The sequence below is a fragment of the Hemicordylus capensis genome, chromosome 3, assembly GCF_027244095.1.
Source record: "Hemicordylus capensis ecotype Gifberg chromosome 3, rHemCap1.1.pri, whole genome shotgun sequence".
NCBI lineage: Eukaryota > Metazoa > Chordata > Lepidosauria > Squamata > Cordylidae > Hemicordylus > Hemicordylus capensis.
Genome location: NC_069659.1, coordinates 326,743,945 through 326,770,281, shown reverse-complemented (window position 1 = coordinate 326,770,281; position 26,337 = coordinate 326,743,945). Strand labels below are relative to the sequence as shown.

Sequence of the window (26,337 nt, the reverse complement as noted above, 5' to 3'; positions counted from 1 at the left end):
TCAGACTGCCCTTTGCTACGGAGCTACGTTTATTCATAGGGAGCTGGAACGCAATTCAACAGGCCAATAAATATCTTGTTTTCGAAGCGAGGGGAGAGTAGATAGCATGATCTCTCTAGGAAACTTTATTCACTCTGAGTTCATGTCTATGCTTATATCTCCCCCCCACCCACAAGCTTAAACTTTGCTTCAAAGGAGCAGATCAATTTCCAGACTCTCGCTGCTTGTCGGCCGAGTGAGTAGGCTTCTGTTAGAGCAAGCCTACCTCTTTTGACAGTCGTTACTTTGGGGATCGATAGTTGCTTCCACCTCATGCGTGAAAACACATTTTGTTGCATTCTCCATAAGGCAACAGCCGTCTAAATTTTTAACTTGCTCGAAATTAGACAGAACTAATGTGGTTGTGACCATGACGTTTAAAAACAGCGGTGTCAATGGACTGTGTCATAAATTTAATCTACTTGTTTGTTCTTAAAAAAAAAAAAAAACAAGCCCCATCATTTTTTCTGTGTTGTGTAGAATTTGCATAGTTAACACACTGGCTTCACCGGTTCACCTACTCAATTTCCTTTGTTTTGGTAACAAAAACGCGAAAGTGTTTGAACTGGAATTGACGTGGAAATGTAAAAAACTCGAATAAAATTGTTTAAAATGAGAGACGTGCATTTTAAAATAAACTGGTCACGTGAGGTCCAGCAATCGATGTCTTTTTCCTAAATACATTGCTTAAAAGTTATATTGGACTCAATAAGTCTTATTTCCAAGTGTTTAGGATCGTGGTGTTAGCGTGCTTCGTTCTATTCATTTTAGTTTCTTAATTTTGTCCGTCAGAATAATTGAATGGGGTTGTTTTTACTGTTAAGATAACAGGGTGCTGTTAAAATAACAGATTAAAAGGAAATTGCTTTTTTTTCCCCAGTCGATAGAACGATAGTAATAATTCGTATCTTTCCTGTAGTCCAATATTCTTGTGTCTTGGTATTGTCAATCTGAATATTAACAAGCCAATCTTTAAAAATAAATTGATAAATAAGGGGCTTCTTTGGTTATTTATTGCTGCATTTTCTACAAATGACTTACATTTATAACTCTTGCTCTCCGTGTGGAAAACTAACACTCTAGCTCCTTCCAGTAAATAAGCTCTCTTTTTTATTAAAAAAGTACATAAACTAGCTTTAAACTATTTTGAGTAATTTCATCGGAAGTGATGAATAATAAGTGTAAACTGTCTTCATTCTAAGTGACCTGTTAATTTAAAACCTATACAGAGATAACCTATAAAGAGAAAAATAAGAAGAAAGGAAATACACTTTTAGCAATAAATAAATGCCCTTTAAGTTATGCCTCCTTTTACCAGGTGAGAACGCGTAAAGAAAGGGTGAAATGTCAAAAGCGATGTGCAGCACGATCCTAATCAGGTTTACTGAAAAGTAAAGCCCAGTTCGATGAGATTTACTCTCCAGAGATTATGACTAGGACTGCAGCCTGAAGTGTTTGGAAGTTGGTTCTGTTGAAATCCACGAAACCTGCTACTTCTACTTGTGTATGTGCTTGTTTTCTCAGAAGAACGTGCCAGTGAGTTCAAGGGGGCTTACTCCCGAACAAATGTGTTTACGATTGCAGACTAAAATTGGAGTGCTGCGAATTCATTAAGAAGGAACTGTCCAGATTTCCCCCAATGGTTTCAACAACACCATTGGCGTCTATAGCCAGGGCTTTTTAAAAAAACCAAAAAAACCACCACACCGCTTTCGATTAGTCAAGCAAGTCTCCGGTCTAAATTGATCTGCAACATACAATCAGATGGAGTTTTCGGCCTCCATGTGTATGTGCAATGGGTAGCTGAATTCTCGGTCCAAAATCAGAAAACCTAAGAATCCTTTGCCGGCAAAACCCAGTAAGAGAAATCCACCAAGCATTGGAAGCCTCTGCGCCTTTAAGGCGCAGCGTCGGACGGAGGGCTTAAGCAGAGTCCTAACTTTGTTCCGAAGGAGGATGCAGGATGGAAGGGAGGGGAATCTGAGAAAGCACATCCTCGGAACGAAGCCCGGTGGAAACCAAGTAGGCATTGGCAGGTAGGAGAAGTAGACCCATGCGGGGAGGGGATAGGGGCAAAAAAAAAAAAAAAAAAAAAGCCTGGAAACAAGGTCACCTTTCTTTAGGAGCCGGGGGCGTGGGATGCTGAGGGATGTCACCCGAGCGTTTCCTTTGCCTAAGCGGGTCTGAACTGTACACTGTTGAAGGAAGGTGGCGGTCCTAAGCACGCTTCCTTGGAAGTCTGGTGCACTGAATTCAGCAGACTTCCATGTCCGCGCCGTTTAGGATGGAGGAGGAAACATCTTAACCGCGCAAGGACTCCTGCTATATGAATTTACCAGCCAATTTCTTTAAAAAAAAAAAATCATCATAAGAAATCGGGGGGGAAGCCCACGGATCTGGCTGCCTTTGTGAGGGGAGCCGATCAAAGGAGCTCTAATCTCCTTGGCAGCGGGGCTGTTTTGGTTCTTCTCAGGCAGGCTCTGCCCTTGCAGCCAGCCAGCTCCGAGTGCGGGTAAATAAGACGTTTGGAGGAAGCTCTGTCCTCTTCCCCCCCCCCGCCCTCTCAGCCAGCCGCCTTGTCATTTTTCATTGTAGCCCCTCCCCTGCAGATCCTGCCCCCTTTCTCTCCTCACCCCCCCCCGTGTTTAACTAACTCAGGACACTAGCGCAAGATCCACGCCTAATTAAATTAATTAGGGATTCTTGTCAATCCTGGATTAATGGCCGAGAGCAACCCCTGGCCACTGGATCGGGAAGAGGGGGGTGGGGGTGGGAAAGCTGGAGGACTCCTCTCTCTCTCTCTCCCCCTTCCTCCTCCCCCATCTTTCCCCAGTTAGGCTCCTTTTCTCCTTGGTGGTGCTGCTGGACTGCTCCAGGAGAAGGGGGTTCATTCACAGTTCCAAAGGGGAGGTAATTTGCTCCGAACAAGGGGCAGGCTTTGCAAAGTATAAATAGTGGGGACTTCAATAGCCAGAGCCCTATCAGATCTGAACTCTTAGCGGAGAGAATTGTCAAAGATCTTCACGTTTAACAAGCTCGCTGCAGTTGGGAAACATCAGCTCCCATTTAACTCTCCAGCCCCTCTGCGGCTTCTCTCTCCCCCCTTACCCTCCTTCTCCCCCCCCTTCCTCCCACCCCTCCTCCTCCTTCTCCTCCGCCTCCTCTTCCTCCTCCCTACCCCCTTGATGTGTTTATTGGGGGGCTTGGAACAGCCAGAGGAGGCAAGCGAGGGGGGGAAAAGAGCCCTGAGAAGCGCCGGCGATGGAAGAACTTACAGCTTTTGTTTCCAAGTCGTTTGATCAGAAAGTGAAAGAGAAAAAGGAGCTCATCACATACAGGGAGGTTCTGGAGAGCGGACCTGTCAGGGGAGCCAAGGAGTCAGGAGGCTCCAGCGAGCCCAGCCGGGAGGACGGCAGCAGCCCGGTGATCCGGGTGGCTGGAGGAGGCGGAGGCGGCGGCGGAGGAGGAGGGGGGCGATCGCCGGTCCGGGAGCTGGACATGGGCGCCGTCGACAGGACCAGGGACGCGGCAGGCACTCCCAAGCTCAGCGAAGGTACCAAGCCCTTCCCTGCCAGGCGGATCACTGGGCGGCCAGGGCTGGGCGAGGGGGAGCGGGGTCGGAGCCAGATGGCTGCCGCAGCGGGAGTGGGGCGGCGCGGAGGGGGAGCTCAGGGGAAGGAGGACTCGGCTCGCGTGGGTCTGCTGCGCGTGTGGCTGGGCTCCCAGAGCCCTGCCAAAAGCAGCCGTCGCAGGCGCGCGTCCGACTGGACTGACAGGTTCCCTGCAGCGGCGCCGGTGAAACTTCCCAGCGAATGCATGGAGGCGTGGAGGAGCCCTCTGGAGCGAGTCTTGGGTCGGGGCCGCTGGAGGCAGCCGCCCGCCGACCTCGCCGGTTGCGGGGGAAGAGCCCTTTCTCGAGAGAGCTCGTGGGTGCCCTTCCTGAGCTGGAGGGTGAGCAAGAGCTCAGCCAGGGTCGCTCTCTTGGGCCCCCTCCCCGTCGTCAGCCAGGGGAGACGGCCCTTCCTCTTCTTGCGGGGTGAGCTCTACAGACTGGGGATCCGCGTCTTCTTGTCCTTTCTCTCCTCCCGACAGAGAAGTGTCCCTGTAAATCACAGGCTCTCTCGTGCTTTGGGGTTAGTTAGGCTGTAGGATGGGCGCGCGTGTGTTTTCCCGAGTAATTTAAACTAAAGACGAAAATGCTGATCGGGAGGATTTGCGTTGGACTGTTCTGCTGAAAGTGACAGGTTTTTGAATCCTGGAGAGGGTCACTGTACTGGTTTCTCCAAGATCTTTGCTTGATGTCAGTTATAAAGGAATGCAAAGTTATTTCGGAAATCCGATGAGCAGAAATGAGTTGTGTTGCTGTATTTATGTTTTAAATCAGACAAAAGTATATAGATATATATCCAGATATGTCACGCTGAGATCTCATATATTCCATCAGATAATTCCGTTGCTTCCGCTACGATCCCTTTCTATTTACAACGTAAGCGGGGGCGGGAACGAGAAATGGGAAACAAATGCGAAATCAAATACAATTATTTCTTTTTAACTTGTCTTGGAAACATCCCTAATATAAATAAAAGTTCGAAATGCTGTCATTTATTTGTGAATGGAAACAACAAATATTGTGCATGCTGAAAGTAGAAAGGTTATATTTTACAGATTATCTCCAAACGTATTTAAATAAGTATAACCTTGGAAGCACGGAGGCCTCATAAAACTTACATATTTTAAAAAATAAACTGCCTAACGAAATAAAAATGCTAGCAATATTTATAGTAAGCAATCTTTAAATCCAAGCCAGATGTTCCAGTATGAGGAGTCCTTTTTCTTATCCTTTTCAAATGTGTGTATTTGTGAAGGTGTAGAAGGAGAAGTAAGGAAAAATATACTGGCAGGGAGAGGGGAAGATAAATAAATGAAAACACCCCCTGCAAAACATCCTCCCTTGATTGCTTATCAAAAGATCCCTCGGGCTTTCAAGAATATTTGAATATCTCCGTGTAGTTTGAGAAATGCGGATGTCATATTCGGGGGAGGTGTATTTGTTTAAACTCTTTTGTTCAGCGAAAGTAGTTCTCTCCAGATCGGAACTGGATGGAGAACATCTTCCGGAAATGATTTTATAAACAAATTCTGAATATGATTAGAGAGAAGCCTAACTATAAAAACAAACCTTGGTGTGCCGGTGGGCAAACCCGTTGGGGGAACGGAGAGAGGGGAGAATCTGGTTTGTGGAAAATTTAGGAGAGCCCTGGTCCTGGGGCCTAGATGAAGAGCGTCACTCCGCCACGGTTACGCGTAGCGAGGCAAACCAGGCCTTGTATCCGAAGTAAAATGTGGCAGAAAGTGGGTGGTGATGGTTATTACTGCTGTAGAACAACATATAGAATAAATAAGGTCTATGTGGTTGTTGCCGTCAATGTACACAGAGCTTTATGCAGTAATTTAAGCCACAAAGATCTCTGCCTCGAGGAGTTTACAATCTACGTTTTGACAGTAAACGAAGGGTGGGAAAAGGAGACGCAAAGGGGTGGGAGCCAGGAGGGCTGAATGTGAGCAAACTTTGTTATTGGGTCACGAACGGTTTGTCCCGATCATATTATTGTGTTGGGTGCCTTTTAAGACAAATAAAGTAAAGCATGCGTTAAATTATCCAAAACTGGAAGCTTGTAAAGGCAGTCCCACTGGCGAATCGCGTGTCAAATCTCGCCCCCGCGCGCGCGCACTGATTTTGAAAAGGTAAAGCTTGAAAGGCCGAGCAGATTTTAATAACCACCGGCGTTGGTGTCTAAATAGAGTAAAGGGCTCTCTAATTCCATTCAGTTCTATAGGGATTTTGTTGTCGCTTTCAGCGAGCAGCGGATTGGGGAGAACTAGACTTCCTTTCCCCTATTGTAGGCACCCCTGGCGGTTCTTAACCAGCTCATTTCTTGTCGCTGTCCAAAGGCCGAATGGGAAAGAGGACGTCAGTTCTCTCCCTCCCCCTCCCACACGAATTACCCTGGATTTCTTGGGGCAGACCTCCTCCCATCTCTGGATAGGGAATAATTGCCCTGAGCATCTTCCCCAATCAAACGACTGCTGTCAAAACTCAAAGCAAGCGCTGGACTGAAAGAGAGACAGCTCTGGACGGCTGCAGAGTCTTTAAAGGTTTAGACTTTAAAATGATTGACCTGCGTTCTGCTGAGGGCTTGGAAACTCTAGACAAAAATCAATGGCTTCACTTCGGATCAAACCGCACAGGTCAGTCCTTACATTTAAGTACACACTCTGGATCCAGTGTTTAGGATCCAGGCGTTCGGCTGAGATGATACTAATTTAGTTCGTTTGGAGTCAGAGACTCTTTCTAAGTAATCCAAAGGAATCACCTGAAGGGGCTGAGGCTGTAGCTCAGTGGTGGAGCACCTGTTTGGCCTACAGAGGGTCCCAGGTTCAAATCCTGACCTCTCTAAGGAAGGGCAGAGGAAGAAATTCTTCCTGGAGCCCTGAAGAGTCAGTGTAGACTACTCTGAGCTAGATGGACCAATGGTCTGACTCAACAGATGGCGGCTTCTTATGTCCTAACTTGGGAAGGCAGTCCTATTGGCTTCCATTACACTGGGTGTAATGTGCTTAGGGTCGCCGGTCTGTGTTCCCTCTAACAGGGATTCCCAGATGTTGTTGACTAAAATTCCCAGCATTCCCAGCCGCAATGGCCTTTGCTTGGGGATTATGGGAGTTGTAGTTAACAACATCTGGCATGCCCTCTTAGAGGCAACACTGGTCCTGGTGTCATTCTGGTCTTCAGGGCAGATCCGCCATGCTGGAAGCACACTTCCTTGGAAGTAAGTTCCTTTGAAATCGGCGAGACTTGCTGCTTCCAAGCTAGTCAAGCTTTTGAGGATGGGATCTGGGTACTGGAATTGAACCAAGGCCAACTTGCAGAAGGCTGCACCACCCGGTCACTCAAATGCAAACGCGCGCTCGCCTATCATCTGTATGTGTGTGTAGCTCTGGTTTGGCCCGCAAGCCGCCTTCGCCAGCGGAGTCCACCAGCCTCGAAACTGTTAAGAGAGGTGACCTTTTAGCATTTAATCGATCTCCCCCCTCCCCTTCCTCCCCCTCCCCTCCCCCCTCTCCTTTTGACTTAAAGTAAAAACACAGGTGGGAAGCCCGAGATCAGACAATGCCCTCGTGAGCCAGGCATGGCTCGGCGTGTCTAATGCGTGCCTGTCTGCATCTGACTCTGTTTTGCTCCCTGCCCAGTTTCCCCAGAGCTGAAGGATCGCAAGGAGGATGCCAAAGTGATGGAAGACGAAGGGCAGACGAAGATCAAGCAGAGGAGAAGTCGGACCAATTTCACCCTGGAGCAGCTGAACGAGCTGGAGCGCCTCTTCGACGAGACCCACTATCCCGATGCTTTCATGCGGGAGGAGCTCAGTCAGAGGCTGGGGCTGTCTGAAGCCAGAGTACAGGTGAGAAGAAGGGAGCCCTTTCCGGAGGCTTCTCGCATGGGGGTGGGGTGGGTGGGGAGGCTGCTGGGGCGGGGTCAAGGCGGAGGCTCGCGAGATCCCTGCACCCGCTACTCCGCAAAGCCAGATTTGGCTTCGAAGTCTTTCCCATCCGGCGACGAGCCTTTGAACTCCGTGGTGGGGGTTTGCTTCCGCATGCACGTGCTTAGCATCGCGCTTGTGGTCACCTTTTGGTACTGGCAAGCAGGTGAGTCACAGGGGTGGATTTTCTTCTTCTAAGCTGCAGTCCTGAGCATGCTTACCTGAGAGCGAGACCCACTGCATTCAGGGGGACTTTCTTCCGAGTAAAGGTGCATAGGGTCGGATTGTCCATAGGATCGGGTGGACTGGAGATCGGAATTCCAATGGATGCCCTTCTCCTCAATACTTGAAAAGGAGAGGTATGGACAGGGAAATGTCCCCACAGAAAAGAGGTGACCAGCAAGTTGTGACAGGGGTCGTCGTGATTCTGGAGTAACAACCGGTCTGGTTTTCAGTCTGATCTTAAATACACTTACCTGGCAGGCAATCTCTCTTTCAACTGAACTCCTCTCCCAGGTCGGTTTGCTTAGGGTTGCGGTCTTCGAGGGGCTGAGATGATGCGAATCGAGGGCTGTGTGTATGTTATTTTAATAGGTTTTACTGATTTATTTTTGTACTTATATCCCGCTCTAGCTGTGTACATTATTATTTTGATCCTCACAACAACCATGTGAAGTAAGTTAGGACTTTCTCAGAGTCACCCAGTGAGTTTCTTGGTTGAATGGTGATTCGAACTCGGCTCTTCCCAGTCCTAGTCCAGCACTCTAACCACTACGCCGTGCTGGCTCTAAGGTTCACCCATGTTGAGATGTGCTGAACTCTAGTGCAGCCTTCCATTGCTTCTTGTTCTCGACTTTAAACTTTATTTTCTTATTAGAATTGTCAGAATCTACAGACTTTGGCAGATGCTTGCCAGATAAGTGTACAGTCTAAAGTGGGGCAGAGAGCAGATAGAGGGGAGGAGACCCCCATGAATGGCACTCGGGGTAGGCGTGTACATGTGGTTCGCAGTGCTTTCCTATGGTTTCCGTTTCTATAACTTTGATGTATAAATATGTCAAGCAAAGCTTTCCACCATAACAAAAATTAGATCCATGTAGACTACACACTTCTCTTTCATTTAGACACGGAACTTGGCTCAGTTTAAGGAGAAGGAATAGTCGGATGGTGAATTAACTTTATGAGGGACTGGCTAATAAACGAAACTGGGAGCTGCTAAAATGCTCTCATTTACAGTCCATTAAAAAAACGAGAGAGGAAGCAATTAAAATCTGTAGGGACCACAGAAAAAGGCAAGAACAGAGACCCGGGGCTTGGCGAATGCAGGAGGATTTCCAAGAGCTGTTTGGAGACCATCTTTCCCTTCCACCTCCCTGCTCTTTCTGGGGCTCTTTTCACAGCTCTAAAGTTTCGTAAAGGCACCATTCGGTTGAATCTCATCCACGGCCGATATAAGATGCAGGGAATGGGGGTGGGCGGAGGGCGCGGGGGGGCCAAGGCTTTGGACCAGAAAGAGTCAGAGGCAAAGCTGCTTGTCAAATGTGAAATAAACGAGGAACTGTTTCGGCGTTCTTCCCGATGAAAACGGGGCCTTCTTTGTGCGAACACATGGAGCGGTTTTAGGCCCCCAAACATCTGCAGCTGCTGCTCGCAGAGTCCTCGCCTGTAACAGATACTTCCCGCTCCATCTTTGTGCGCCGAGGCTGCCATCTGCACCAAACGGGGCTCCAGTTCTTAAAGGCTTTTTCTCTCTGCATCTTGTAATCGGATAAAGGCAGAAACTGAACAGTCACGTTGTGGGTGGGGTGGGGGTGGGGATAAAGAAGGAACACACACACACACACACACACACACACACACACACACATTTTGAAAAGCAGCATCACAGCCTAAAGAACCCCCCTCCCCCTTTAACTCTTCTCTGCTTTTCTATTTTCCTCCACCTCTTTAGGCCGGCCGCTTAAAATTTTTTTTTTAAAAAAAGCCTCAATCCCCCAATTTGTCGGTGGAAAAAAACACATATTAAAGGGCTGCGATTCCTACGGAGGGAGGTTTTTGCTTGACTCAACAAAAGAATAAAAAGTGCCCAGCATAATCCATACAGAATAACTTCGGGAGATTTGCATAGATTATAGTCCCGCTCCTTTTAAAGGGCCCTAGGAAATGCTTTCCAGAGATATCATGTTACCACTTTGCTTCCTAGTCCCCCTTGGCAGATGCGGGCACCTCGTAGAGAGAAGAGCCTGGATGTCAGTAGGGGCAGGCAAGAAACTGAACTCAACGCCCGACCCCCACTCCTGATCTAGAGCAGTTTTACTCGGATGTAAACCCAACTGATTCCAGTGGGATTTACTTCCGAGTATAACATTGTGCACGGCTACTCAATACACATGTCCAACCAAGGTTGGTCTCTATGGCTACAATACTAGGTAAACTGATTGGAGAGCAGCTCCCATTGAACTGAATGGGACTTGCAACTCCCAACTTCCAGGGGAGTGAGTGTGCATAAGATTGCAGCCATTCAGCTCCATCCTGTGTGCATGGTCGCTGGACGTGAACCCCACTAAGCTCAGTGAAGTCCAAGTAAGATTGGGCCGAATAACTGGCCCGTGCCATGCGAAAGGATACGCCTGTGTTCAGAAGGAAATCCCTGGAAGTTCAACGAGGCTTATAACGAGGCAAGTAACAACGTTGCCCAAGTCTGTGCTGTTAGGCTGTCGTCCTAAGCACGTTTTTGTGGAAATCCCATGTCTGAGCACAGTGTGATTTACTTCTGAGTGATCGGACCGTTCCTCATGCCAATTTACTTGGAAGCAAACTTCATCGAAATAAATTTATCAGGTAGCAGTCCTGTGTGCACTTTCTTGGGAGTAAGGCCCACTGAACACAGTGGGACTTACTTGCTAGTACAAAGGCAAAGGGTCGCACTACAGATGTGTTAGAACTGGACAGTCCCTTTGACTATGATAGACCATGAGCTGTGGAAGCGGATAGGTATATAAACGCCATACTTTACTCCTACTAGGATGACAAGGACGACCACTAACATTTTATATACCGCTTTTCAACAAAAGTTCTCAAAGCAGTTTACACAGGAAAACAAATAAGATCATCCCCTGTCCCCAAAGGGCTCGCGCACAGTCTAAAAAGAAGTGTAAGGTAGACTAATACGGCATCTATGTTATATACCGCTTTTCAGTATATTGTCCCCAAAGTGGTTTGCATAGGTATAAATAAATAAAATGGCTTCCTGTCCCCAAAGGACTTACAATCTTAAAAAAAGATATACATAAGATAACCAGCGACAACCACTGGAGGGTTGCTGTGCTGGGGATGGATACTTGAAGAGCCTTGAGAACTTTGGTTGAAGAGCGGTATATAATATTCGTAGTAGTATGTCCCAATGAGGATGACTTCCAAGAGTAAATATGTATAATTTCTATTACCCACTGATATGGTGAGTAAAGCAGGCTAGTCATCCCATGCCAATGGTTTCGATGGGAAGCACGCTGCCATTGGAATGAATGGGGCTTATTACGACCCATCCTTCATGCTTACTAAATGCAAGGACTTCTGAGCTGCATGGAGTTCCTAAGTAACTCCTATTGGACATAATGAGGTTTATTCCTGAAGGAACGCGCATAGGATCGGGTTGCCCAAGAAGCGCATCTGGTACAAGGCTTTAATTCCCTTATCTGGGTGGCGTTTGGGCCCAATTCTTGCCACTGATGCCAAACTTTCCCCCATAGCCAATAGGCAAAATATCTCCGTGCCCGGCGCGCAGCTCCCCCCCCCGCTTTTTATATAGGAGCAAATTAGATTATCATAATAATGAGACAATTATTCCGCTTCTGCGTTACACTCCACTGCACAGAGGAACAGAGAATGTCTCAACTTCTTTGTACTGAAGCTTTTATGACAGTAATTACCCCCCAAAAGTGAGTCATTAAACGCTTTGGTGTTTCGTTTTTCTTGAAGATAAAGCTAATTAATATTACAGGCTTCTAATGAGCGCATTCTTCTCGGGTCTTCTTGCGCAAACATCTAAACCCCTTTATCACAAGTTTTCGCATTAGATAGGACGGAGAGATGGGAGGGGGGCTCTTTGGGGGATTCGGCTGCGAGATTAAGCGGGTCGCGAGAAAGTAATGGCGCAAGAAGCAGGACAGGCAACAACTGCCCATGTCCTAGAGCTACGCGCTCTTTTAAGTCTCGAGTCTAAGTCTCGAGTCTAAGCCCGGCTCAAGCTTAACCGTTCAGCTGCCTCCTCCCTGCTTCAGTCCTAGGCGCCTTCTTTGCACGTCTCCTCCAGTTCGTAATGCTGGGATCTCTGCTTCCATCGAATGCATTTGACGATCAGGCAAAAGGCAAATGAATGAAGAGCCCTCTTGAGTAGTCACAAGAACTTCAAGAAGACTGCTCTTGAATAAGCTTGAGTAAATTGATGCTAACTGAGCATCAATTGCTAACTGAGCAAAGAGGCGCCTTTTAAAAGTGATGATTCTCCACCCCTCCAGTGGCTATTGCTGGTGTCTATCTGACCTTTCTTTTTTAGACTGTGAGCCCTTTGGGGACAGGGAGACATTTTATTTATTTATATCTATGTAAGCAGCTTTGGGAACTGAAAAGCGGTATGTAAACATTCGTCGTATTCCTATTCGTTTGATGAGGGCAACACTAAACTGCAGAAATGCAGTTTTGGATTGCCCTGATCAGCACATGCGCAGTGCACACTGCAGTCTGAGCCTAACTCTATCTCTCTCGGGGTTCAGCCATTTTTTAATTCCCTTGGACTTTAAATTTCCTCAGTCTCTCCCACCGCAGTCTCTCTCCTTACACCTGCTTACCAACTTGGTGGTGTCTTGTGTTTACTCGGCAAAGAAGAATGGATTTCACCCCTTTCAAGTAAGGCTTCAGTCTCTTGTGCACACTTGAGAGTAAGCTTCAGCTGCAGTGCGATTTCTGACTAAACATGAATAGCGTCGGCTGCATTTGTATGAAAATGATATCTTCATGTAAGTCCGGCTGAATGGCGAAAGATGGAAAGGAGAGTGATCAATATTGTCCAAGTGGATCGAGGGTTCAGAGAGCAAGAGAGAAAGATTATGGAAATTTTAAGGTATTCTTAGACAAGCTGTAATCCAAATAACCTGATTACTAGAACAATCTCAAAACTGGACGTTCCTCTCAAATCAGGGGATTTAAAGTGCACTTCAAAATGGTTCAAGCTCCAATCCTGTTCTGCACGCCTAATTGAGAGTTAGCCTCACTGTACCTACAGGTAATTCCAAGTAAACATGCATAGGATTTCGCTGTAAATTCCACTAGCTGGACAAAGTGGAAAGTTACCCATTTGTTTCCTAGGTGATGGCAATAAGTGTACCTTTCCAAATGGTAACAGTACTTCCAGACAACTGACATTTGACACACATACATGTATCATAGCCCAAGACATTCCGATTAATAGAAAAGTCCGAAGGAGCAACATTTATCTCTCTTGCTAGAAGCTGTGGGGACGGGGACGGCGACAGGTGTATCCCCATCTAGTAAAGGATTTCTGGGACATGCAGGAAACTGACTGGGGCATCGAGCCCAAGCCTAGAGTCTTTAAATGTAGATTCTGCACATGGCCCATTTTCACACATCCACCAGTCAAAACTCGAGGCCTGAAGGTTACGTCATACAGAAGGCAGCGTTCCAGCACAGAAGCAGCCAAGCCGCACATGAGGCGGAAGTGTGGGGCTGCCAGAGTTCCGTCGCCTCTTCCGGCTTGGATTTGGGGGGAGGCGCACTTCCAGTGGCAACCAGGAATGTCACAGTACGGAAGTTTCATTGACTGTCACGATTTCGAATCAGGCATCTCAACACCAGGGTGCATTATAGGGGTGGCTTTGTAGTACTGAGCCAATTTTTCTCCCTCTTTCCCCAGGTATGGTTTCAGAACAGAAGAGCAAAGTGCAGAAAGCAAGAAAATCAACTGCATAAAGGTACGTGGAACTGAAAACGGGTCGCGCCGTTGATAAATGAAGGCGCTTGCTAGAAGACACAACCGCTCAGTCCATGCAAGCTCTTCCGGGCAATGGAGGCTTGATCTCCCCCAGCCTGAAATCTGCAGTGCTCGCTCCCTTCCAGGCAGGGCTCCTTGTCTCGGCGCTGTGTCACACAAGCCACGAAGAGCAAGAGGAAGGGTGTGTGCCCAGATGAAATAACTTTGCACAACTATCGGCCTGTCTGTCTGTCTATCTCCCAATTTCTGATTTGATCCTTGTCTGTTCCTTGTAGGGGTCCTCATAGGAGCCGCCAGTCAGTTTGAAGCGTGTCGAGTTGCCCCCTATGTGAACGTGGGCGCTTTGCGGATGCCTTTCCAGCAGGCAAGTAGAGCGGGAAACTGTCGAGTACTTCTCATTAGGCTAAGATGCCACAGAATGCCTTCCCTTTCCCCCGGTATTTACCTCGAGGGGAGGGCTGTCTCTTCCCAATCGGCCGCTTTTCCTAATAATCTGGGCAGTAATCTGTTTAAAAAAGACAAAACAAAAACGGAACGTGTCACACAGTGAGGGACTGGGGTGGCTGTGTGTTTTGCCTGTACATTTAGCATCCCAGATCTCAGCTTGATTTCTCAGCCTGTGCATACTTGCCCAGAAGCAAGTCCCTGTAGTTCAGTGGGGCTCTCATGGCAGTGTGGGCAGGTTTGGAGTCTTATTTGCGGTCATTTCCCATCGAGTTCAATGGCACTTACTGGGTTCTTAACGTTTCCAAGTCTTACTTGGAAGGACTTTTGAAGGCTTCCAAGGACGTAATGAGGATTTCCAGTCTTACTTGGAGTTGTCTCATTGATCTCAAGGGAGATTACTTTCAGAAAAGTGAGGTTAGAATGAGAATCGTCCCATCTGCTGTCCTAGAACTATAGGTGGGCTATATTATTGCAGCCCGATCATTGGCTTGTTTTCTTGAGAGTAAATCCGGGTTAAATTGCATGTGCAGCCGGGTCTTAATCATGTTCATTTTAAGAAACACTGTATTTAGTGGGGCTTACTCACAAACAAATGTGTGTTGGAACTGAGCTCCGGTTCTTTCGCTTTGCCTGCCTACAGTGCCTGGTCCTCTGAAAACTCCAAATAATTATTGAGCCGGGACCGGAGCCATTTACTTCAATGAGTCTCTTGGTGCATGCAAAGATAGGGTGTATGTGCGTTCATATCTTTCTTACAGCGTAGTTACTACAAGATTAGTCGATTTTGAAGATCATCACAAAAGCTTTATGTTGTTTGATGCTGTCTGGGTAGTTCTAAATAATAACAATCAATCTGGATATTGTCTTTCTTGGTTGGAGTTTCTACCTTTGGTAGGGAGTTGTTAGCCTTACAATCCCGATTCTAAACATATTGGCCGCAGTCTGGCACAGTTAAGTCCTCTTAAACCAGTTGAAATAAATGGACTTATGCATTGCTAACTCTGTCATGAATGGTGGCCATTTGGAAGTAGGTTTAGGTGATTTCAATTGGACTGTCAACTAATGTGTTCTAGACTGGTGTGTTGGACCTAGAAAACTCAGTGGGTTCTGCTTCCACATCTTTCATTAAATTCATTGTGCTCAAAGTTGTTATACTTCGGCTATTGAAACCGGTGGTATCTTTTGATAATCTTCATAGCATCTGAGCACTCTTAAAGTTCTGGAGATTGCACATGCTCATCATTTGTCATGGATAAATCACTGTCTTTCAAGCTTTAGTCCTATGCAAGTGGCCTGAAATGGAAGTGGAATTTATTTCGAAATAAATATGAATAGGGCTGGTCTTACCCTTAAGATAGCCTCATCTGTGTAAATGGGGGTAAGAAGCTTAAAGATTGTAAAATACTTTGCTTAGTTAAGGGAGCTAAATACATTTCAGATAATAGCAGTAATGTATAAACTATGCATCAGCTGGAGCAAATGCTCATCTCAGCATTAATTAATAATAAATAATATTTATATACTGCTTATCAGGAAAAAAGTTGTCTAAAGTAGTTTACACAGTATAATAAATGAAATAATGGTTCCCTATCCCAAAAAGACTCACAGTCTGACACAAGGAAGATGCCAGCAAACAGACCCTGGAAAGCAAACAGACACTGGCTGACATCCTGGCTAAATTACTCAGTAGTGCTGCTCAGGAGTTACTCCAGACTATTAAATTGCACTAGGACTGCTCAGGAGTAACTTAGTCTGGATGTTAGCCACTATGCTGAGATGAATAGGGACAATTGCCCTCCCCCTGCTAAATATCAGAGCCACCACTCAACATGTTCCCTTTTGCCCAGTTAGCAGGGGTGCCAGTGGTCTAGACCAGGGATTCTCAATGTTGGGTCCCCAGATGTTATTGGACTTCAACTCCCATAATCCCCAGCCCCAATAGCCTTTGGTTAGGGATTATGGGAGTTGAAGTCCAACAACACCTGGGGACCCAAAGTTGGGAATCTCTGGTCTAGACTGTGGTCCATAAGGTGACAGCAATGATAGCTGTAGATCAGGGGCATAGCTAGGGGAGAGGGGCTGTGTTCTCCCCCTCCCCTGTGGCCTCTCGGAGTGAGGGAGATAATGAAGAAAATAGGGAGGTGTAGAGCTGGGGGGGCCGGGTTATTTGAACCCATCCGCTCAATTATAGCTACACCCCTGCTGTGGATAAGAATCCCACAAATGTCATGTTGGAGATGATCAAGAGTGATAGATCAAAGAGCTAAGAGGAACGGAGCAAGGGGGCTCTTGTTTCTACCGGGTCGCTGTTATCAAGGGCTGCTTTCTTGAAGTCTATGGAATTTCAGCTGCCTAAAAATGTGTGCGGGACTCTAGCCAGGGTCTGTGGATGTAGGGGTTGGTGGGACAGAGGCTGACAACTCATACCGCCCCACTCCTTCTGTTTAAAATAGACCCTGAGGCAGGATAATTACTTCACTCGTTTTCTTATGGCGTAGACAGATGGTCAAGTAAAAGCAGTTAGGAAAATACAGTCAGACCGGGATGGATGAAGTCAAATGAACTCAGAAGAAAAGCAACCCGGCACATTCGTTAGAAACCAGCAACCCACGTTGAGTGTAAGGTGGGATGGGGGGGGGGGAAAGAGTTTAACCGAAGTGCCCCCAGTCAGCCGATAATGTACCGCTTTTGGTTAGCCAAGAAGCGCATTAAACTAGATGGCAGCCACCAGGATGGTGACCCCACTCTCCCCTTAGGTAGCCAAAATTGCCCTTCCCATGATCCCTGCATGTAGCAGCACAAGCCGGCAACAGGCAAACATCAGACTGACGAGGCATGCTATGCCTAACAGAGCCAACAAGCCAGCACATTCAGCCAGGTAGCACTTTTTTGTATTCCATCCCGCCCCAAAAGCGAGTATAATAGGCAATTGAGGATTCTTATAAGGGTCTTGAACCAAACCACCAACCAGGCTGTAAGCAGTGCTCAGTGCCTAAACTCAGAAGTGTTAAGGATTAAGCCTGCATGGAATGGCCTCCTTGTGCAACCTGCAGTTCCGAACGAGCAATAGGAAGGGGGCGGCACTCTGTACAAGCTCAAAGGCTTTCTTCTGTGTCACTTGCTCAAAGCTTAACATGACTCAGGGCTTTGCCCTGTTTTTAAAATACTCTGGCATTCTAATTACTCCATGGAAGTCTAATTGAAATTAAGTAGTCCCTTAGAGCAGGGTTTCTTAACCTTGGCCCCCAGATGTTTTTGGACTACAACTCCCATCATCTTCAGCCACAAAGGCCATTCTGGGGATGATGGGAGTTGTAGTCCAACAGCATCTGGGGGCCCAAGGTGAATAAATTCTGCTTTAGAGTAAGTCCTATACTCCAACAGTCGGGATGCCTGTCAGTGTTCTGGAACAGAGGAAGTAATAAAATGAGAGACTTTCCTTACCACTGTAACTGTAAACAGTCCTCCTACACTTGAGCGTAAAGGTAGATAGATAGAAAGATATGGTGTTCAGGTAGTGGCAAGTGCCTAAAAAGAGGCTCAGAGCTCAAACCTGCATGGAAATCCCACCCTCTCATCCAGAGCTGGTATAGTAGTAAGAGTATTTAGCAACAGAAGATACAGGTTTAAATCTCCACTCAGCCGTCACTGAGCGACCGCGGACCAGTCCCACCCTCTCAGCCTAACAGGGTTGTTGGGGGGTGGGGGAGACTATGGAGCGAACTATGCAGGCTGCTCTGAGCTCCATGGAGAAAAGGCGTGATAAAAGGTAACAATATGGCCCTGAGCCATTTTTGGAAGAGCGGTATAGAAATCGAATAAATAGAATAAATAATAAAACAATAGAACAATATTGACAGTAGAAGTCCTGCACCCTAATCCTAGATGAGTGGGGGCAGGGGCTTGCTGCCATTACTCAGTATCAGGAAAGGAAATACTGCACGTGCTCAGATGCCTCTGTGTTGATGATCTCATACAAGTCAACCTAAGTACTGACAGTACCCGGGTTGAGCCTTAGATTTCAAAGGCTTTTGTATCTGTGATCTGGGTTGCAAATGGTCTGCCATTTGTTGTTGTTGTTGTTGTAAACCGCCTAGCCTAAAGGCACTATGTAAATAAATGACTCCACTGCCAGAGCCCCATCGAATACTAAAGATGACTTGTTTCTGGATAAACATGCCTAGGTATGCACAGACCAGTAAAAAAAGAAGCAGAAGCGGGGGTGGGGGCTAAAGTCCTAAGCACACTTACTTGGCAGCTGGACCCAATAGGGCTTATTTCTGTGCAAACTCGTTTAGAATTGTGCTGTAAATCCACTCCCAGGCAGACCTGAACCCCAGAACCATCTCTCTCTTGAGAAATGAATGCACTGCAAGCAGCCCTGCCTCGATCTCCAGCAGGCTTTGCTCAGAAGTAAGCCTAGACCCAGCAGCAACTTCCTGCCACTGCACTGGACGGGGAGGTTCTGCCCGGCGGTCAGCGCGCTTAGGATCGCTGCTGTAGAGGTGTGGAGCACCTAGCCGCGAGCTGGCAGGAGGGGCAGGACCGGTGGTGGTGGTTGTTTAATGCTCTTGTCTTTTTCCATTCTTGTTACACCCTTAGGATAGTCATTGCAACGTGACGCCCTTGTCCTTTCAGGTGCAGGCGCAGCTGCAGCTGGACAGCGCCGTGGCGCACGCGCACCATCACCTCCACCCGCACCTGGCCGCGCACGCGCCCTACATGATGTTCCCGGCGCCGCCCTTCGGCTTGCCTTTGGCCACGCTGGCTGCGGAGTCTGCTTCGGCCGCTTCGGTGGTGGCCGCAGCCGCGGCGGCCAAGACCACCAGCAAGAACTCCAGCATCGCGGACCTCAGACTCAAAGCCAAAAAGCACGCAGCTGCTCTGGGCCTGTGACTCTTCCTCCCTGCTGGGCACGCTGCAATCCCACCGCAAACCAGGCCGCCGCGACCCACGGGCGGCGGTCCAGGGGGAAGTGCCGGTGCTGGGGCTGTTCGATTCCCCCTCTAAGACTTCCTCCCGCGCCCCCCGATCTGTACTAAACAGAGACCATAATTCATCCAGAGAGTGCACGCTGGTTTTTTCCCCCCGCGCTACTTAAAATGTGAAATATAAGACAAAAAGAAAATTCCACCGGGAAAAAGCCACCACGAGGTGATCACTGCAAAAAGAAATAACTATAAAGGAAGGTGATCAACCTGGGAGAGAAATAATAATAATAATAACAACAAAAAGATATATGTGTGTGTTAAAATGGAGAAAAAACAACCTACTACTAATATGGAGAAGAGAAAGATACTCAGAAACTGGAGGGAAGATATTTAAAGAATTAGATGAAATAGACACGCAGCTGGGAAATTCACAGGTTTTGAAATTGACCTTTTTCTGCGAAGTTCACTTTAATACAAGAAATTTGATAAGAGAGGCGGGCCTCCTTTTCACGTTGCATCAGATACTTGAGTTTCACAGCCACAGTCTGGAAACGGAGATGAGAAGGGAAGAAGAAGAAGACGACGACTTTTAAAAGAGGGGAAAAACATTAAACGGGGAGAGAGAGACAATTATTTCTCTGCCGTTTTCTAAGGGAACACTGATCGGGATACTTCTGCTAGCAGAGTTCCGGGTCTGCATGTATTTTGTTTTATTTTTCCTTGGCGTCCCTTGGATCACTTGCACTTCACTTTAGGAGAAAAATCAACATATTAAAGCAAGCCTACGTCGCTGATTCCGGGATTTTCCCGGTTTGAGGGAATGGGTGGGGGGAGGGGAAAAAGGGTACCTCCAGTCATTTAAACTTAGTCCCACTGAGTTCCACTGGTCTTGCTCCCCAGTAAGCGTGTTGAGGATTGAAGCCTACTTAATATTTAAGGCTCAGTTCTCTGCATCGTTACTTGGGAAGAAACTAAGTTGAACACAGTGATTTTCTTCCGAACAAATATGCATAAGATCGGGGTCCACCCCACATTTCAAATAAAGGGGCAGTTTAGTCGGGACTAGTTTAAATTCCATTGATTTCAATGGGATTTGTGCGCGAGGAACTGAATGTGGACTAGAGCTTCAAGATTTGTGGAGTTGGTTTTGATTTCCAGTTTTGATAAGGGCTGAAGGGGGAAAAAGTTAATTTATTTTCTTCCTTCCCTCTGTCTGCTCACCATAAAGAGTGTGTTACATTCACCCCTCACCCGCGATCTTCCACAATGCCACTTCCAAATAATGACAGCAGGTACTAAGTACATGTAAAAAGGATGTTGATACGCACCAATGTTTCTTCATCTGATCTCATAAAGGTGGATCCATTCCCGTAATCTTGTGATATATATATTTTTCCTTTCGAAAGGCATATATAATAGCTATAATTTGAGGGACCACGAAGTAGCTGGTACTGTCGTCCACTCAAAGCCTTCCAGAACTGAGTGCTCTTTTGCCAATAAAATAAAAAGAGGGGTGGGGGAAGGGGGGAAGAGGATAAATCTCCTTGCAAGTCGAACTCTGCTAGGAACAGAGCTTTGTAATTATTTGTTCTCCATGAAAACAAACAAAAATTATTTATATTTGATCGTATTTTTTCTAGTGTATTTTAAGTTATTTAAGGAGAGGGAAAGAAAGAAAAAAATCCGAGAAAAATATGCTGTTACTTCATTGACATGTTGTTGTCAGCACGATATATTTTGTTCCACTCAGGTTTGCTTCGCTTTTGTTCATTCATTGTTGACGTCACAATGTTTCAATAAGTGCCAAGTTATGAATTGAAGACACTTTGCAATCTATTGAATGGGAAAAAAGTAAAGTTTTAGCTGATGGTTTCGCATAACTTCTGTTCCTGTTCCTATTAAATCAGTAGTGCCATTTTACCTTTTATTTTTCCCTTTTACTTCTTTGCTTAGATTGCTTTCTGTGTGTATATGTGTTCGAATCCTCATGGAGTTTGCTAGTTTATTTCTACAAATTTTCAAGGACCACCAATCTATACAACACTGATTAGGTCCCCATTCCGGCGTTAATTTTAATACCACTTTTGAAACTGGTTTTGTATAGAATGTCATCTGAATACATACTTAACTGAAAGAAGAAGAAAGAGTGATGGAAACAATCTGCAGTCGCAATCCTACGCACACTTTACTTGGAAGTAAACCCCCTTGAACTCAGTAGAACTAAACATGCACAGGATTGCGCTGTATGTGGACACAATTGAGCATGGACTGACTTCTGAATAAACAAGAAGGCCATAAGCAGAAGTTCAAGCCTCGGTATTACTCAGAAGTAAATCACATTGAGCTTAATGGGGCTTAGTTTCTAGAAAATGTGTTTAGGATCGCACTAATCCTTTAACAAGAAAAGTCTGTGAAGTTCCCTCTGGTAATACCAATGGGGGAAAGTGAAATAAGTCAAATTATTTTCTGATTACTGAAAACACACACATCGTGTGTGTTTGGGGCGGTCTTCACGCTGTTTCTAGACGTATTAGCCTTGATACTAATATAATTAAATGTAGCAATAAAGGTTTCCCTGTACTGCTTTAGGGGAAGCACTTGTTGACAGTGCTTCCACTTGCTTGGAAATAAATTTCATTGAATTCAGTTACACTTGCTTCCGAGTAAGCTAGTGCTGTAGAGTTCAAGGCAATTGATAGAATTGGAAACTGGATCCTAAAATATTTACGATAAAACCCACTGATGGCTTTATTTTCAATAGGAGTTATTTTTTATAGGTCTGCACAGGATTTTCGTCCTAGGTACTGCAAATTACTCCAATTTCCATGGAAGTCCAATTAAATTCAGCGGGATTTACTTCCAAGTAAACATAGGGTAGGAGGATTGAAAGGCTGCAGACGGTCCTCAGCATGTTTACCTGAAGTCCCATTTGCGTCTAAATTTACACACTAGGATTGGAATGTAGGTTGTGATATGATTCTCAGCACATCCATTTGAAGTTCTATGGCCACGGACCTTTACTTCAGAGCAACGCGCAAAGAAAGGAGCAGGCTGCCAGTCCTACTAATTTTAACTGGGACTTTTCAGCTTCAGCCTTACACACAGTTACCTTGGCAATACATCTCGTTTTATTCAGCAGGACTTACTTTGGAGAAAGTATGGATAGGATCGGGCTGTCACGTTATTTGGACTGCACTAGATTTTACAGCCCGATCTTATCCATAAGTAAATCTTATCTCACTGGCTTCAGTGTGACTGGCTCCCCAGCAGGGGTGTAGCTATAATTGAGCGGATGGGTTCAAAGAACCCGCCCCCAGCTCCTGAGGGCCCTTCCAGCTACATCCCTCCGTATTTTCTTTATTATCTCCCTCACTCCGAGGGGCCGCGGGGAGAGGAGCGAACAGGGTCCACTCCTTGTTACACCCCTGCTCCCGACTACATGCCAGGGGCTACCTTGTTTCTGGCGGTATTCTTTGAATCCAAAGTCTCATGGGTACAACTTAAGTTCAGATCGGTTAATCTCAGATCAGTGGGGTCGACCCATTTCTTTTTATCCCGGCCGTTCGTCCACCTGGCTACTTTGACCAAATTCACTGTCGATTGGAGTGGAGACTCGGAGGTAAACCTCACTGTGTTCAATAGGTTTACTCCCATGTAAATGTGCATAGGATTGCAGCCCGAATATTCAATAGACTTGTGGGACTGCCACTAGAGATGTTCACAACAGCAGTAATAGTCATAATTACAATAGCTTGGCATTTGAAATCCGATTATTGGAGTAGAACGATCTGGAGTGGCAATGGTGCCGTGTAGACGATCTTATCCATAAGTAAATCGTATCTTCTCATCCACATGTCATCCACTGCATTTTCTTCCTATTATATTTATATATCGCTTGTCAGCAAAAAGTTCTCAAGGCTTTTTATATAGCAAAGAAAAGAGTTTTCTGTCCCCAAAGGGCTCATACTCTGAAAACAAACCCAAGGAAAATAAAACCCAACAGGCCCTTCACCGGTTGTCGAACTACAACTCCCATAATCCCCAGCCACCATTGGGGATGTCGGCGTTGTAGCACAACAACAGATGGAGGGCCTAGTTTGCCCACCCCTGAGCTAGAGCCATTGGGAACAACACTCACAGTGTGCTGGGCTTAATTAGGCCAATTGCTCTCCCTTCAGAAGGTACCTCTTGGCCCCCTGAGCAGAACGAGCGATCCTACCCCACGTGTGCTTCTCTGTGGCTGTGAAACAACCAGCTTCGGTCAGTCCCAAACAGATTAAGCCATCACGCTAACAGAAGAGGGAAATCTCTTCTGCCCTAAATTGGTTTCTCGCCGGAAAGAGGTTTTACGACGGTTTCCTGTTGGCGCTGGAGCGCTGTGTGGGTGTTTTGTTTCGTGTTTTAAATGGTAAAGGAGCCTAAAAGAACTGGGGGAAATCCCTGTGGCTTTGTGCTGTCAGAAAAGCATCGCTTCTCTTGCTGCCTGCCCTTCCTGGGAGGCGAAGATAGAATCCAGGAATGGAAACTTGCTGAAAGCTGGATGGGGGGAAACGCACCATATCCCTGTCTGTGTCCAGCACTGCTGCCTGCTCTGCAGCTTATACATATACTCATTAGGTCTGCCTGTCATAAGATCACAGTGTGGGAGCAAACGCCAAAGCTTTCTGTATCCAGCTAGGCATATTAGGTAGGAGTAAACGTCCCAAGGCTCTGACTTTCGCTGGCAGTTCACAGGGCGGACGTCTAAGTACTTTCACGCTTTCCTTGTTTCGTTCTAAGTACTTTAATTGAAACGTGAGTTGTGGCTGGAGGTGCCGGAGACCTTTAAAAGGTCACCCTCTGAAGTCAAAGTGTGCAGCGCGAGGTTGTAAAGCTATCGCCTTCTCTGAGAAATGAGCCATACACGGACTTGGAAGGCCAAAAGACGTAAACGCACCCAGTTGGAAGAAGAATGGCTCACTCATTTCAGTGGAACTTACTTCCAGAAGCAGGCGGGTCTAGCCATACTTTCTTGGAAGCCAGTTCCACCGATTTCAATGGGTTTACTCTCGAGTAAGTGTGGACCGGCCTTGAAGTCTTGGATTGTAAATTCGCTTAACCTGCAGCACATTAAAATGGAAGGAAACGCATGCCATACAGTGAGGTTTACTTCAGATGAAACCTGTTTAGGATCAGGGGGCCAAATGTCCTAGAAGACTCGTTTAGTGGCAATACTCGTATTGGGTATGGTCGAAGCAAATTTAAGCACTTCTGCAGCACAGCCTTGTGCATGTTTACTTGGAAGTAAGTCTCATTGCGTTCAGTGGGGCTTGCTCACAAGTAAATGTGCGGAGGATTGCAGCCTCAGTCCCACTGCTTTGAGTAGGAGAGAGAGCCAAGTATCTTTTTAATTCTCTCGTTAAGTCAACGGGATTGACACATGGTTAACTTGGGCTGAATCGTGTCCATTGAGTTTAAAGGCTCAATCTGTCCCGACTTGTTCAGTCATTCCCTCTATAATATTTCAATGGAATGTGGTTTGGAGCGGGCTGTTAATGCGGATTAGTTTGCTTCAAGGGGCGGAGCTTGTACATTCTATCTTGGAGGTCCGCTTTCAAAACCTGGTTCCTATGCAGCACTGCAGTGAGGGCTGCAGTTTAAGCAAACTTAATCGTGCAATTCGAAGCATGTCTATCCAGAAGTAAAGCCCTTTGAGCTCCTTAAGATAACTTATTTCCATTTGCTGATATATTACTGACTTACATTTCCTAGAGCGGAAACCTCATTGAATTCAGGGGGACTCACTTACTTCTAAGTAAATTTGCTTAGGATTGCCTTACGTATCTGCAACCTTACGCGCATTTACCAAGAATAAATACGGGGTTGGGGGGGGGCGAATTTCTGAGTCGATACGGGAAGGATTGCGCAGCAGCGCTGTATTCCTAAACACACGCATTTAGGCTAAATTGCTCTGAAATTAGTGATTTACTTCCAGTGCAATGTTGTACACATTTACCTAAGTGTGAGCCCCACCCCACAGCAGAAGTGGGACTTACCTCCGAGAACACATGCCCTGTGTAGGAAAGGTCAAGAGGAAGAACGCGCTCGCAGAACGACAGGTTTGAATTATGAAAGCCAACCCAGCATAAATCCGCTTTGCTAGGACGGGAGGTAGATCCGGTTGTTTAGGACCTTACCAACACTTATCTGGCGTTCCGCTCTTTTGAACCCCTCTGAATGAGAGCATTCAACAGGAATCAAACGGATGCCGCGCCACTTCTGCTCTGGACTTGCCCCTTTGCATTTCAGAAAGCTGCCAAAGCTGTCCTTTCACAGTTTCCTACCTTGACGTGCCATTCCTTTCCGATGGATTCCCTAGGTAGGGCATGGGGGCCTCAGCTTGTATGGCAAGGTGGCTGGGTGGGAAGAAATTACAGTAGCTTCAGAAATTAACAAACTTTCTCCAAAACCACTTAAGACTTCATCTCTACAAAGAAGCCAAACGAGACACGGGATAGTTATATCAGTGTGCACAATAACAAATATGAGACCATGCAGAAATGGTCTCCGGGCCATTCCTTTCCAGGCACTTCGAATGTCTGTCCACCCAAGGAACATGCCTAAGGGGAGGGGAGAATTGTGAAGGGGGAAAAGGCCCCTTCCCCACCTACCTATCCACTTATTAGTTTTTGAGAGCCCTGCTCCCAATCAGGTGGCAAAAAGGTTGCTTCCACCCCTTTAGCAGAGGTTTATGGGTGACACGGGGAACTGTTCCCACTCTTACTCCAGATTAACCCATTCATGGTAGGAATTCCTCCCTTTTCGGTTGATCTTACTCTTTCACTCTAATTGCTACAGTTTCTGTTGAAAGGCATATATGACAATATAATTATAATAAAGGGTTAATATTGCCTAGCATGTTTTTTTTAAGTGAGTAAAAGTGCCTATCCTTTCCAATAAGCAGGTAGAGTATGTTCAAATCGCACATTCTGCCAGCTCCCACCCCTCAATTCTTTTCTGTGACCCTCATGTGTAAGGACATAGGAAATATGAAGTTGCCTTAGACCAGGAGTTCCCAACCTTGGGTTGCTGGATGCTATTGGACTACAACTCCCATAATCTCAGATGCTGTTGCAGTTCAACAGCATCTGGGGAGCCAAGGTTGGGAACCCCTGCCTTAGATCAAGATAGACCACTGGTCTTTCTAGCCCAGGGCTGTATGTTGGGTGGGCTCTCTAGGTCCCAAGCAGGAAGATCTCAAGCAGGGGCGTAACTATAATAGGGCAAGGGGAGACAGTTGTCTGGGGGCCCACTGCCTTGGGGGGCCCCTCAGAGGCAAGTCACATGACTGACTCCCCCAGCCACACACCCACCCGGGCTTCCTTCAGTTGTATTC

At 46.5% G+C, this 26,337-nt stretch overlaps 1 protein-coding gene and 2 long non-coding RNA genes across 4 annotated transcripts; 1 reads left to right on the top strand and 2 right to left on the bottom strand.

Annotated features, from left to right (window-relative positions):
- The first annotated feature begins 3,043 nt into the window (after positions 1-3,043).
- On the top strand, positions 3,044-20,882 carry SHOX2 (short stature homeobox 2). Of its 2 annotated transcripts, none has more exons than XM_053309284.1 (5): positions 3,044-3,592; positions 7,291-7,499; positions 13,507-13,564; positions 13,860-13,948; positions 18,670-20,882. In XM_053309284.1, exons 1-5 carry the CDS (start codon positions 3,301-3,303, stop codon positions 18,925-18,927), a joined length of 906 nt encoding a protein of 301 aa, XP_053165259.1. In that variant the 5' UTR covers positions 3,044-3,300; the 3' UTR covers positions 18,928-20,882. The 2 variants fall into 2 exon arrangements, with proteins under 2 accessions (XP_053165259.1, XP_053165258.1); XM_053309283.1 differs by having other exon boundaries at positions 18,634-20,882.
- Positions 8,738-12,559, bottom strand: LOC128350714 (uncharacterized). The gene is made up of 2 exons (XR_008319418.1): positions 12,425-12,559; positions 8,738-9,334 (listed from the first exon to the last, which is right to left on the bottom strand). It is a non-coding gene; the product is annotated as an uncharacterized LOC128350714 (long non-coding RNA).
- On the bottom strand, positions 20,647-25,359 carry LOC128350713 (uncharacterized). Its single transcript, XR_008319417.1, has 2 exons — positions 25,286-25,359; positions 20,647-20,795 (listed from the first exon to the last, which is right to left on the bottom strand). It is a non-coding gene; the product is annotated as an uncharacterized LOC128350713 (long non-coding RNA).
- Positions 25,360-26,337: the final 978 nt, after the last annotated feature.